The following is a 14,934-nucleotide window of genomic DNA, read 5'->3' on the forward strand; positions in this document are numbered from 1 at the left end:
ACACATGCTTCTTGAAAATCTGTATCACATCTACAGAAAATATCGGTCTGACATCGGTCACACAAAACATCTGTCATGATCTGAAATGTACCATCATGCATCCAAATCAAATATCTTCTTTGTGGTCTGTGATGCTCAGATCCTGCGTATGATGCACCAGAGGATTTACTTTCACTGCACAAAGACAGGTATTCATATGGAATTACAGGCACGGTTAAGGAGCCGGATTAGATCCCCGAAAAAAAAGAAAAAGGAGATGTGGAGCCGTACCTGTCTGCGCAAACCAGAGCTTGGCGCGTTCTCCTCAAACCTGGCCAGCAGTTGAGTTGCCATGGAGCGCACCTTATTTTCCTTCTGTTCCTCTCTCTCACCTACAGGGGGCGCACTCTGATTGGACATTAGCTGGAGAAAGAAACGGACCAATTAGGGGGAAGTCAGTCAATAAATTGAATGTTTCGAAAGAAAACCTTCAACACCAAAAGGGCAAGTTAACATACCTCCTCCAGGTGACTGCTAGCCTTCTTCCTCTTTTTGTTTGTGTCATTGTCTTCCAACTTCTTATCAACCTTTGGATAAAGAAGTGGTATTGTGTTTTACATCATTAGGGTGAGATGTAGGTTCAGTTTACATTGGAGAAAGTGAACAGGGTAAAAACGCTACCTTTGGGATTCTCTTCCTTGGCTGTGTGTTATTTATCGAGTTGTAATGAGAGTTTGCGGTTTTTGATGAATAGTCTTCATTATTTGTATCAGTCTCTTTGGGTACACCTGCAAACAGAACATAAAACTCTTTAGCATCATATTCAGTGTGTTCAGCAAATACTACACCAGCGTTATCAACAAGATGCTAGCATGTACCTGTAATACTACACTGCTGAAGCTTACAGTACATGCTTAAAGGCAAGAGATTAAAAATAAAATCTTAATACATTACAAGCTGGAGAACGCTCAAAACCAGAGAGCATGTGTACAGCAGATGCACACCATAAGCTAACACCGCACCCCACAATCTGCAAGTTAACATCTGCGATGCCAACATTTTTAAAATGCCTTGCTGTGTAACTCATGCAGAATGTGCAACATGCACTGCTATCCAGTGCAATGCATGGAGAAATAATAGTCAGCTCTTTAACATGTTAGATGGCTAATGCAATCTATATTTGAAATATGTTGAGATCAACATTCTTTAAATGGTGGCATTGGAGATCTTCACACTTTATTTGGCTTAAAGTATATATTCAAGTATATTCAAGAGTTTTAGAATAAATTTGAGGTGCATGGGGTACATTTGACAAATTTCAGACTTTTAATAACAATACATTACTAATACACCCCAAATAATTTTTTTTGAAAACTCATTTGGGTTTTTTATTGAGGTGCAATAGTGAGGAAAGCTCTACCTGTGTTGGACTGAGTTGAGTTGCAGAACATCTCATAATATTTGGATAGGTAGAGCACCATAATGAGCTTGTCTGGCCCCCGTTCGGAATCCATTTCCTTTCCTGTGGTGACCGGCTGGATGCCAAACTCCCGCTCTGCCACGTCAAACGCCAACTGGTTGTTTTTAGCGCAGTCTGCCTCGTTCAGGGAGTTAAAATCACTGGAGGAAGGGACAAAGAGAGGGAGAACAGACTACAGAAGTGAGATAAAGTGGCAGATCAGGAGAGAGAATCAGGTAAAAAAGACCTTATCAGGCGGAAATGCCATTCCATTAAACTGAGAATCTGTGTTCCCGCAATCTGTATCCTTGGCGAACAACAATATTTGTCAAACAACCTCTCACAGAATGGTGTGATGACTGGATGAGCTGATTTATAATTTCACTGTGAGTCCCCGTCACATTTTCCTTCACATCCAGAAGGGGCTGCAAGATTTATGGCAATTTCAGAAACGTGAAAATTACTTTATGATGCCAGTGTAAAACATGATCCAAGCTCTTACGGAGTCTTGTTTTGATTAGTGAGAGGACAGGTCAAGACATGGGCATGTTGTTTCTTCCCCTTTATTTTGGAAAAAGTTATCTTCCCTATTTGTCCTTGTTGATCTATTCACGCTATTGAATTAAAAACAATTACTTTCGAAAGCCGCAGGGGAAATTAAGTTGAAAAATCAAAGCTATTGTCCGTCAGTAAAAGGAAACAACTTGTTTTGATGGCTTAAGGGAAGGAGGTACCGCCATGTGTGTGAGATCAAAGAGGCGCTAAATAATGGAGCATTTGTCAAATCGTATGAAAGTGAGATCATGCGACTGAATCAATATGGCAGCCAGTTTTGTGTGGAGTCTTGCTCACATGAGGTCCTGCCGCTGGCGGTGAATGAGGGCGCACAGAGCCAGGCCACTTCTCCAGGAGGACGTAAGGTCAGTCACATTTACCCCCCTGTAGCCCTGGGTCTGTTTCTGACACCACAGCAGCAGCCGGCTGGGACGCACCTCGGACTCTGAAATCAAATTGTACCATCATTAGGAGGTTTAGAATCGTTTTTGAGAGCGAAACTTATATTCCATTATACATATTCAGAGATAAAAAATGTTATGTTGACAAATAAGACCCTGCTCTTTATAATACTTGCCAGGTTGGGGTCAGTGATATTCATTTATTTTTATTAATACTTTTATTCATCAAGGACTCGTTAAACTGATGAAAAGTGATGTAAAGACATTTTTTATGTTACAAAACATTTTTATTTAAATTTATTCATTCATTTCTTTACACAACCCTTATGATGATGCAAGACCCCTGCACTGTCTGTTTTTTGTTATTATTTTAATTGCACATGAAGCAGAGTAAAACCCATAAAATCTCACTAGAGTGCAAGTGATAAGGTTTACTAAAAGCCAGCACATGCTTTTGTTGAATCTTTTATGAAACATGACCCTTTTGATTGAGTAAAGGGTGTGGAAATCTTTGTTCCTGTGAGGCCACATCCAGGTGAAGCCAGTATAAGACAAACATGGGTCTCATGGTGCCACTACATCATATTCACTAATTAGAGCACGGATGGGCAACGGTCCTGGAGGGCCAATGTCTTACAGAGTTTAGCTTCAACCCTAATCAAACACACCTGAACAAGCTAATCGAGGTCCTCAGGATTACTAGAAAGTTACAGGCAGGTGATTTTTTCAGGGTTGGAGCTAAACTCTGTAGGACAGTGGCCCTCCAGGACCGAAGTTGCCCATTCCTGAATTAGATTTAGGAAACTGAATGAGATTTTGAAAGTTGGGCTGAGTGAAAATAAGACATTAGTCATATATTGTGATTATAGCACGGAGTTAGCATGTTCAATAGAAACTGGTCTGGGGGAATCATTACCTGATATTGCTTTCTTTTTCCAATTTTATGTGGAAATGCAGAAATTGCAAGTTGTTGCAAAGCAAATGCAGGGATTGGTTGAATATGCATAGATTTTTGTGGTCGTAGTTTCAACATCAGAACAGAATCAAGCAGTTAAATTTGCTGCAATCTTTGTAAGACAAACATTATTGAATCTACCTCGTCTGGAGATGTTTGCGGATCTGCGTGTGGGTCCACTGCGCTCCAGAGAACTTAGGTCCTGCTCGCCGTTAATGTACAGATGTCGCACCTGAAACAGAAAGATTAGGATTTACAGGTGGAAGACAGATGCATATGGTGATAATATGGGCAGCGGCCTTACCTGATGTGGTCGTACACAGGATGAGTTGAGGTTGGGGTAACGTGTGGCGGGGTCTATGGTGTACTGCTCAAAGTTTTTTGAGATATTTTCTGCGGTCGTCTGAGGCAGCAGCCTATAGATGCTCTCCCTATAATAATAAAAAACCAGAGGGCATTGGGGGGTTTTTAACCAAAAAAATGCTATATTTTTCATTGGAGAGTTGCAGCGGTGATGGAGTATGTTCGCACCTCTCTGACAAAAGATCAAGGGGTCCTTTGAGGCCCTGAGCCCAACTCTTCACCATCCACACTGTGTCAAAGGCAGCCAGAAACCCTCGAGCACATCCTGTCCCCATGGGCCAGAAAGGCTGGAGACCGATGAGATGAAGAGAAAACATGGCATGTTTACAGGCCACACTAAACAAAACACTGTACAGTCAAGCGGCATGTTGCAACTCAGGAAATATTTAAACCTAAAGTAAACTATCTTTTGTCTGTTTAATTTTAGACATGCAGTGGGGTCCAAAATTAAATCTTTAAAAAAAGTGAATCATTACAAAAATACATTGAAATCTAATTTAAACATTTAACCCTCTGGTGTTCCTTGCATGGCAGTAAAAAATTATAGATTTTAATTTTATTTCAATGAAATGAATATACTACATTTTGATTCGATAATGTTTATTTAATATTTTGTATTTTTAGTTTTTCTAAATTATATTTATACTGTTATAATCCATTTATTACGTTAAACACTTTTTAAGAATAGACCTGAAAATAAAATTTCCAGCTTAAACCGTAATAAATCTTGAACGTTATGAAGCACAGACATTTTAGTTTAGTCTCTTTTTAAAGACACTTTGCAGATTATTGCTGAAGTGAAAGAGTTTAAGTTCACTTTTAAACTTTAAAGTTATATAATTGTAAGTTTATTATGAAAAATGCACAAAAACACTACACTTCAATTTTATATGAAATGCATATTTTCCAAAACATGTTTATACTCCAAAACTGTGAGAAAAATCAAAGCCATAAATCTAAAAAAGTTTTCAAATTTTAGGTTGATATCTTAAAAATATTAGCTTTCAGTAAGATTTTGTTTGGGCGCAGTACCAAACATTTCCACTAGATGAAATAAATTTCCATTTAGTTTTCAAAGCAGTCACATTGGACAACGAGGAGTACGAGTTTTGTACCATTCTGATTAAGAAAAGAATTCTAAAAAAAACGAAACGTAAAATTGTCAAAAATGACCGAAGACCACAAAACAAGAAAGTATAGAAGTAAAATAAGTAAAAATTTAAGGTTTGTGAAGTGTAGTTTAAGTTTTGCTAATATTAAAGCAAAAGGTGGACAAAATATTCTGAAAATCAAGTTAATTATTTACTTAAATTATAATATCATAATATATATTCATTATCATTATACATATAGTATATACACAATACATTTCTAATATATTTATATAGTACAAATAGTTAGGGGTTCAAGCATGAAATGCTGAAACCCTATTGTAATTGTAAGGATTCGTAAAACGCATCGTGCAGGCCAAACCGTAAGGCCTAGAGACGTGAAACCTGGCCAGATGGTAGGCCTCAATTTGGGGACAACCTATCAGAGTATGACCCCAATTGGCCCATAGGTGGCGCTACAGCAACCAAAAGTACTAAATCGCTCATAACTCTTAGACCGTTTGTCCCAGGATCAAGTGTCCTATATCGTTGGAATCCTTGGCTCAAGGCGGGCAAAATGGCTATCTCTGATTTGGATGTAGGCAGGGAAAATTTTCTGCTATGTCGGATTTTGTCCAAAACCTACTTTTGCGAACTAGTCCCTGGTTCTTGGCCCGATCGGAACCAAACCAGTCTAGGACAATTCTCTGGACTCTCTAGATCAATAATTATCGAAAAAAAGTTGAACTTTTGCATTTGGGTGGCTGTAACAGGGTCATTTAGAAAAGGGGCGTGGCAAAATACACTAAAAAGCCTATAAATCCCAAATGAAAACTCAGAACTTCACAAAAACTGATGAGCATATGTGTCAGAACATGGTGAGGAAGCATGCCAAATTTCATGGAGATTGGACCATAGGTGGCGCTATAACTGGCAAAAAGGTTTGAAAACCACATATTTCCTATGGTAAACTGCCTGTTTTGGCTGTAAATGGTCTTTTCCATCTATTATGTCAGTGGTTACATGCTTGCTAAATAAAACTTAATGTCTTAAATGCTTATGTGCTTAAAGGCCTTAAATGCTTGAACCCCAATAAATGCTGCTTGCAGCTTTAATTTTTTTTTTATTAGAAAAAAAACTATAAAATCAAGAATGTAACTATTGATCTTTCTCCTGATATACAGTATGCTATAAGATGACGCCTACCTCCAGAAGACTATCTCCAACCAGCGCCACCAGCGCCTGATGTCCGTTCTTTTCCCTCACCAGTGCGGCGTTCTCCGAGGCGTACATGCAGGTGAAGTCAAACATGGCCACATCTGGCTGGCCATAGTGGTTGATGGCGTAATCCAAAGAGGGCAGCTGGTAGTTTGTGCCGAAATCCGCAGCCTCACGGGCGTACGAGAGCAGAGCCTCTTGGTTCACGTTGTCATTTGACAACAGCCGTTCGGTCTCAATATAGTCCTGGGAATGAAAAAAACAGAGGAAACGTGCTTTTAAATGGGAAATTATAACAAACATTTGAAATTACATTTGAAATATTAACTACAAAAAAATCTGAGAAAAAAAATTCTTTAAAAATATCATTCTTTAAAATAAAATGTCACTTGGTTTGATTTTTTTTAATTTATTTTTTTATATAAATACAATTTAAAAAAAGTAACAAAATAAATGTATTTCATTTAAGTTATTTTATTCAATGCAACTTAAGTGTCGATACTTCTTAGGGCCACTGTGATAACTGAGATCAGTTTTAGGTGCATGTGCATGGATGTTAGTAATCAAAGACAATCCTATCAAGGCATGTCAAAACAATAGGGCAAATTTGACTGCAACAAGCAGCTTAAGGTTAAGTGGATTGTACAGCAGCAGCATCATAATCCTGGAATTATGAGCCATGTTTCATCATCAGGGTTTCTATAGACTCCACTGAGAGTACCGGTCGGGGCCGCCGTCTAAGGGCCTGAGAGAACTCCAGACGAACTCCAAACACTACAAAGAGCTTCAATCACTCAGCAGCTGTGCTGTAATATCCTGTATGATACTCTGAGAGACTACATCTAACACAGACACCAACACAAGGCTTCCTGATAGTGTTTCTTTTCATAATAAACATGAAATGGTTCTTTCTAATGCACTCAAATAACAAAATATCCACTTTGTAATGGTTATAATAGGAAAACTAATATTCGCCATAGCACATGTACACTTAAACACACAAATGATTGTTTTTACACAATAGTGAGGATCTTCTATATAGATTTTTATCATTTGCAAATTAAGCTCATTACAATCATTAAAGATCTCTAATCCAAATCCTTACTACTAAACTACATCTTATGTGATAAACATTTAAAATTATCAAAAATAAATAAATAAGATAAAATCAGATTATATAAGACTTAAAGACAGGACAACAAATACTACCATGATCTTTAAATGCTTTACAATTTAATATAGAAAAATTCAAATTAAATACTTATATTTTATTACTAAATACTCATTACTATAATATTTGTTAATGTAAATAAAACGCACAAAAAAAGTTCTTCAACTCCAACATTTAAATTAAAGCTGCAAGCAGCGATGAAAGGGCCCTCGCACCCGTGCCATCGTCACTCGTTGGCTTTAGGAAGACAGAGCATGGTTGGGCAATGTGCATTTAAGGAGGTATACAGTATATAGTAGTTGCTAGCATGTTTAGTATGTTTTTAGCATGCTTAGTACACAATAGGTATGTGGTTAGTACTGCATTACTGTGTTAACCAGTTCAGTTTCTGTTGGCAGTAGGTGGGGTTATATATCTGAATATTGCTTTGTAGATGTGTTCAGTGCAGGACTTTTATGAAGTATGTGAAGTTTGGGGCAGATTGGATATTGTATGTTTGAGTTACAACAACTTCCTTTAGCATTTCTAACATGCTTTAGAACTTAGCTATGTGTTTCTAGCATGTTTCTTGCATGTTACATATTAAGTTTGGGGCAGATTGGACATTCCATGCCTGTGTTACAGCAAATTCCTATTTAATTGCAGCAATAGCATGCTTTAGCAATTAGCTAAGTGTTTGCTAGCATGTTTTAGCATGTTTCTAGAATGTTGTTAGCATGTTTAGCACTTGCTGGCACTTTTTTATATGTTATTAGGAGTCCACAACAGTGTTTAACATGTCACTTCCTGTTGCCAGCAGGTGGCGCTTTGACTGTAACTGAATATGAGCATTGTAATGTGTTCAAGACAGAACGCTTATCAAAAGTGTGAAGTTTGGCGCAGATTGGACATTGCCTTCTTGAGTAACAACAACATCCTGTTTCATTATATTAGCATGCTTTAGCACTTAGCTTAGTATTGCTAGCATGTTTTAACATGTTTCTAGCATGTTTAGAAGTCAATGGTATTTTTAACATGTTGCTAGAACGGCATCAACGTGTTAAACATGACACTTCCTGTTACCAGTAGGTGGCGCTATTACTATAACTGAATATTCTCATGTAGATGTGTTCAGGCCATGACTCTTATCAAACGTGTGAAGTTTGGGGCAGACTGGACATTCCGTGCCTGTGTTACAGCAAATTCCTATTTAATTGCAGTATTAGCATGCTTTAGCACTAAGCTAAGTGTTTGCTAGCATGTTTTAACATGTTTCTAGTATGTTGTTAGCATGTTTAGCACATGCTGGAACTTTTTTATATGTTATTAGGAGTCCACAACAGTGTTTAACATGTCACTTCCTGTTGCCAGCAGGTGGCGCTATGACTGTAACTGAATATGAGCATGGTCATGTGTTCAGGACAGAACGCTTATCAAACGTGTGAAGTTTGGCGCAGATTGGACATTGCCTTCTTGAGTAACAACAACATCCTGTTTCATTGAATTAACATGCTTTAGCACTTAGCTAAGTTTTGCTAGCATGTTTTAACATGTTTCTAGCATGTTTAGAAGTCAATGGCATTTTTAACATGTTGCTAGAACGGCATCAACGTGTTAAACATGACACTTCCTGTTACCAGTAGGTGGCGCTATTACTATAACTGAATATTCTCATGTAGATGTGTTCAGGCCATGGCTCTTATCAAATGTGTGACGTTTGGGGCAGATTAGACATTCCGTGCCTGAGTTACAGCAAATTCCTATTTAATTGCAGTAATAGCATGCTTTAGCAATTAGCTAAGTGTTTGCTAGCATGTTTTAGCATGTGTCTAGTATGTTGTTAGCATGCTTAGCACTTGCTGGCACTTTTTTATATGTTATCAGGAGTTCACAACAATGTTAAACATGTCACTTCCTGTTGCCAGCAGGTGGCGCTATGACTGTAACTGAATATGAGCATGGTCATGTGTTCAGGACAGAACGCTTATCAAACGTGTGAAGTTTGGGGCAGATTGGACATTCCATGCCTGAGTTTCAGCAACTTCCTGTTTCATGGCGAAACATCGAAATTTGTCAGGCCGCCGAGGACCCGCCCTTCGACGAAAACTCAAGATCTTCGCAATTTAACGTCGCAAAGGCCTTAAGATTACACTCACCAAATTTGAAGATGATCAGATTAAAACTGTAGGAGGAGTTCGTTAAAGTATGAGGCATGAAAATGGCAAAAACTGCACAAAAATCTGAGAGGAAGTTGAAAATGGCTGACTTCCTGTTGTGTTTAGGGCTACGCTCCAAGAGACTTTTTTGTAGGTATTAGGTCCTTACATGTATGTACCGAATTTCGTAAACGTACGTGGAACATAGCGGGAGGCGCACTCCGTTGAACTTTTATAGGTGGCGCTATCGAGCCATTTTGCCCCGCCCAATTCTGAAACCTATATCAGATGTAAATTTTCGCCAGTTCTGACACGTGTGCAAAGTTTCGTGAGTTTTCGAGCATGTTTAGGCCCTCAAAAATGCGATTAAATGCGGAGAAGAATAATAATAATAATTAAAGCTGCAAGCAGCGATGAAAGGGCCCTCGCACCCGTGCCATCAACACTCGGTGGCTTTAGGAAGACAGAGCATGGTTGGGAAATGTACATTTAAGGAGGTATATATAGTAAGAGTATGTCAAAGTCAGTTACAAAATGTTTTGTATAATGGTGATAATAGCATGCTTCATGACTCAGCTAAGTGTTGCTAGCATGTTTAGTCTGTTTCTAGCATGCTTAGTACACAATAATTATGTGGTTAGTACTGCATTACTGTGTTAACCATGTCAGTTTCTGTTGCCAGTAGGTGGCGTTATGACTATAACTGAATATGAGCATGGATGTGTGTTCAGGACAGAACTCTTATCAAACGTGTGAAGTTTGGTGCAAATTGGACATTGCCTTCTTGAGTAACAACAAAGTCATGTTTCATTGAATTAGCATTCTTTAGCACTTAGCTAAGCATTGTTAGCATGTTTTAACATGTTTCTAGCATGTTTAGAACTCAATGGCATTTTTAACATGTTGCTAGAACGGCATCAACGTGTTAAACATGTCACTTCCTGTTGCCAGTAGGTGGCGCTATTACTATAACTGAACATTCTCATGTAGATGTGTTCAGGCCATGATTCTTATCAAAAGTGTGAAGTTTGGGGCAGATTGGACATTCCATGCCTGAGTTACAGCAAATTCATATTTAATTGCAGTAATATCATTCTTTAGCACTTAGCTAAGTGTTTGCTAGTATGTTTTAGCATGTCTCTAGTATGTTGGTAGGATGTTTAGCACCTACTGGCATTTTTTTATATGTTATTAGGAGTCAAGAACAGTGTTAAACGTCACTTCCTGTTGCCAGCAGGTGGCGCTATGACTATAACTAAATATGAGCATGGACATGTGTTCAAGAGATAACTCTTATCAAACGTGTGAAGTTTGGGGTAGATTGTACATTGCCTTCTTGAGTAACAACAAAGTCCTGTTTCATTGAATTAGCATGCTTTAGCACTTAGCTAAGTATTGCTAGCATGTTTTAACATGTTTCTAGCATGTTTAGAACTCAATGGCATTTTTAACATGTTGCTAGAACGGCATCAACGTGTTAAACATGTCACTTCCTGTTGCCAGTAGGTGGCGCTATTACTGTAACTGAATTTGAGCATAGACATGTGTTCAGGCCATGATTCTTATCAAACGTGTGAAGTTTGGGGCAGATTGGACATTCCGTGCCTGAGTTACAGCAAATTCCTATTTAATTGCAGTAATAGCATGCTTTAGCACTTAGCTAAGTGTTTGCTAGCATGTTTCTAGTATGTTGATAACCTGTTTAGCACTTGCTGGCTCTTTTTTATATGTTATTAGGAGACCACAACACTGTTAAACATGTCACTTCCTGTTGACAGCAGGTGGCGCTATTACTATAACTGAATATTCTCATGTAGATGTGTTCAGGCCATGACTCTTATCAAACGTGTGAAGTTTGGGGCAGATTGGACATTCCATGCCTGTGTTACAGCAAATTCCTTTTAAATTGCAGCAATAGCATGCTTTAGCACTTAGCTAAGTGTTTGCTAGCATGTTTTAGCATGTTTCTAGTATGTTGTTAGCATGTTTAGCACTTGCTGGCACTTTTTTATATGTTTTTATATGTCCACAACAGTGTTTAACATGTCACTTCCTGTTGCCAGCAGGTGGCACTATGACTGTAACTGAATATGAGCATGGTCATGTGTTCAGGACAGAATGTTTATTAAAAGTGTGAAGTTTGGCGCAGATTGGACATTGCCTTCTTGAGTAACAACAACATCCTGTTTCATTGAATTAGCATGCTTTAGCACTTAGCTAAGTATTGCTAGCATGTTTTAACATGTTTCTAGCATGTTTAGAAGTCAATGGCATTTTTAACATGTTGCTAGAATGGCATCAACGTGTTAAACATGACACTTCCTGTTACCAGTAGGTGGCGCTATTACTATAACTGAATATTCTCATGTAGATGTGTTCAGGACAACGCTTATCAAAAGTGTGAAGTTTGGGGCAGATTGGACATTCCATGCCTGAGTTACAGCAAATTCCTATTTAATTGCAATAATAGCATGCTTTAGCACTTAGCTAAGAGTTTGCTAGCATGTTTTAGCATGCTTCTTGTATGTTGTTAGCATGTTTAGCACTTGCTGGCACTTTTTTATATGTTATTAGGAGTCCATAACAGTGTTAAACATGTCACTTCCTGTTGCCAGCAGGTGGCGCTATGACTATAACTGAATATGAGCATGGTCATGTGTTCAGGACAGAACTCTTATCAAACGTGTGAAGTTTGGGGCAGATTGGACATTCCATGCCTGAGTTACAGCAACTTCCTGTTTCATGGCGAAACATCGAAATTTGTCAGGCCGCCGAGGACCCGCCCTTCGACGAAAACTCAAGATCTTCGCAATTTAACGTCGCAAAGGCCTTAAGATTACACTCACCAAATTTGAAGATGATCAGATTAAAACTGTAGGAGGAGTTCGTTAAAGTATGAGGCCTGAAAATGGCAAAAACTGCACAAAAATCTGAGAGGAAGTTCAAAATGGCTGACTTCCTGTTGTGTTTAGGGCTACGCTCCAAGAGACTTTTTGGTAGGTATTAGGTCATTACATGTATGTACCGAATTTCGTGCACATACGTGGAACGTTGCGGGAGGCGCACTCCGTTGAACTTTTATAGGTGGCGCTATCGAGCCATTTTGCCCTGTCCAATTCTGAAACCTATATCAGATGTAAATTTTCGCCAGTTCTGACGCGTGTGCAAAGTTTCGTGAGTTTTCGAGCATGTTTAGGCCCTCAAAAATGCAATTTAATGCGGAGAAGAATAATAATAATAATTAAAGCTGCAAGCAGCGATGAAAGGGCCCTCGCACCCGTGCCATCGTCACTCGTTGGCTTTAGGAAGACAGAGCATGGTTGGGCAATGTGCATTTAAGGAGGTATACAGTATATAGTAGTTGCTAGCATGTTTAGTATGTTTTTAGCATGCTTAGTACACAATAGGTATGTGGTTAGTACTGCATTACTGTGTTAACCAGTTCAGTTTCTGTTGGCAGTAGGTGGGGTTATATATCTAAATATTGCTTTGTAGATGTGTTCAGTGCAGGACTTTTATCAAGTATGTGAAGTTTGGGGCAGATTGGATATTGTATGTTTGAGTTACAGCAAATTCATATTTAATTGTAGTAATAGTATGGTTTAGTACTTATAGTGTTTACTAGTATGTTTTAGCATGTTTCTAGTATGTTGGTAGGATGTTAAGCACCTACTGGCATTTTTTTTATATGTTATTAGGAGTCCACAACAGTGTTTAACATGTCACTTCCTGTTGCCAGCAGGTGGCGCTTTGACTGTAACTGAATATGAGCATTGTCATGTGTTCAAGACAGAACGCTTATCAAAAGTGTGAAGTTTGGCGCAGATTGGACATTGCCTTCTTGAGTAACAACAACATCCTGTTTCATTATATTAGCATGCTTTAGCACTTAGCTTAGTATTGCTAGCATGTTTTAACATGTTTCTAGCATGTTTAGAAGTCAATGGTATTTTTAACATGTTGCTAGAACGGCATCAACGTGTTAAACATGACACTTCCTGTTACCAGTAGGTGGCGCTATTACTATAACTGAATATTCTCATGTAGATGTGTTCAGGCCATGACTCTTATCAAACGTGTGACGTTTGGGGCAGACTGGACATTCCGTGCCTGTGTTTCAGCAAATTCCTATTTAATTGCAGTATTAGCATGCTTTAGCACTAAGCTAAGTGTTTGCTAGCATGTTTTAACATGTTTCTAGTATGTTGTTAGCATGTTTAGCACATGCTGGAACTTTTTTATATGTTATTAGGAGTCAAGTCAAGTCAAGTCAAGTTTATTTGTATAGCGCTTTTCACAATACAGATTGCATCAAAGCAGCTTCACAGTATTAAATTAAAATAATACAACAAAGTTTGTTTCAAGAGGAATTTATTGATTGATAAAATTAAATTAAATATCCCCAAAATATCCCCAACTGAGCAAGCCAAAGGCAACAGTGGCAAGGAACCGAAAAACTCCATCAAGTGACCTAATGGTGTCCTAAAACTCCATCAGGTGCCTTAATGGAGAAAAAAAAAACCTTGGGAGAACCCAGGCTCAGTCGGGGGCCAGTTCTCCTCTGGCATTGGATAGAGGCCGGATTGTAGTTTGAACTGTAGGATTATATGAATGCCTGGCTGAAGAGATGCGACTTTAATCTAGTTTTAAACTGGGAGAGCGAGTCTGAGCAACGAACAGTATCAGGAAGACTATTCCAGAGTTTTGGAGCCAAATGTGAAAATGCTCTCCCTCCTTTGGTGGTTCTGGATATCCTAGGTATGACCAAAAGCCTTGAATTTAGTGATCTCAAAGAGCGCGATGGATTATAGGGCGATAGAAGATCCGTTAAATAGACTGGAGCTAAGCCGTTTAGGGCTTTATAAGTCAGTAGCAATACCTTGTAATTAATACGGAACTTTATAGGTAACCAATGCAGTGATGATAAAATCGGTGTTATATGATCATATTTTCTTGATCTCGTAAGAACTCTAGCGGCGGCATTTTGGACTAACTGTAGCTTGTTTATTGAGGATGCAGGACAACCAGCTAATAAAGCATTACAGTAATCCAGTCTCGAGGTCATGAATGCATGAACTAACTTTTCTGCATCAGAAACTGATAGCATATTACGTAGCTTAGCAATGTTTCTAAGGTGGAAAAAGGCTGTTTTTGTAACATAAGAAATATGATTTTCAAAAGACAGGTTGCAATCGAGTATAACACCCAGGTCTTTTACTGTAGAGGATAAAGTAACAGGACATCCTATGATGTTAAAGTTGTATTGTGCGAGGTTTTGTGGGCGGTTTTTTGAACCGATAAGTATTACCTCTGTCTTGTCTGGATTTAATAAAAGAAAATTACGCGTCATCCAATCTTTTATATCTTTAACACACTCTGTCAATTTGGAAAATGTAGCGTTTTCATCCGGCCGTGATGAAATATATATTTGAGTGTCATCAGCATAACAATGGAAACTAATTCCATGTTTCCTTATAATATTTCCAAGTGGCATCATATATATTGAAAATAACAGGGGGCCTAATACAGATCCCTGCGGCACTCCATAGTTTACTGGAGTTATGATCGATTTTTCTCCATTTAAATAGACAAAATGGTAGCGGTCAG

General features: G+C 38.4%; 1 protein-coding gene across 3 annotated transcripts in view; it reads right to left on the reverse strand.

Moving 5' to 3' along the window:
• The window catches only part of mical2b (microtubule associated monooxygenase, calponin and LIM domain containing 2b), a 60,286-nt gene that overhangs the window by 22,475 nt on the left and 22,877 nt on the right, over positions 1 to 14,934 (reverse strand). For all 3 annotated transcript variants that reach the window (XM_082160303.1, XM_082160302.1, XM_082160301.1), the window contains exons 8-16: positions 6,010 to 6,267; positions 3,881 to 3,999; positions 3,654 to 3,780; positions 3,491 to 3,581; positions 2,291 to 2,438; positions 1,400 to 1,599; positions 661 to 767; positions 498 to 566; positions 271 to 402 (exon numbers count right to left, since the gene is read on the reverse strand). In XM_082160303.1, the coding sequence (XP_082016429.1) occupies positions 271 to 402; positions 498 to 566; positions 661 to 767; positions 1,400 to 1,599; positions 2,291 to 2,438; positions 3,491 to 3,581; positions 3,654 to 3,780; positions 3,881 to 3,999; positions 6,010 to 6,267 (1,251 nt within the window). The remainder of the gene's footprint in view (positions 1 to 270; positions 403 to 497; positions 567 to 660; positions 768 to 1,399; positions 1,600 to 2,290; positions 2,439 to 3,490; positions 3,582 to 3,653; positions 3,781 to 3,880; positions 4,000 to 6,009; positions 6,268 to 14,934) is intronic.

This window comes from Leuciscus leuciscus, assembly GCF_965113295.1.
Source record: "Leuciscus leuciscus genome assembly, chromosome: 25".
In the NCBI taxonomy this organism is placed as follows: domain Eukaryota; kingdom Metazoa; phylum Chordata; class Actinopteri; order Cypriniformes; family Leuciscidae; genus Leuciscus; species Leuciscus leuciscus.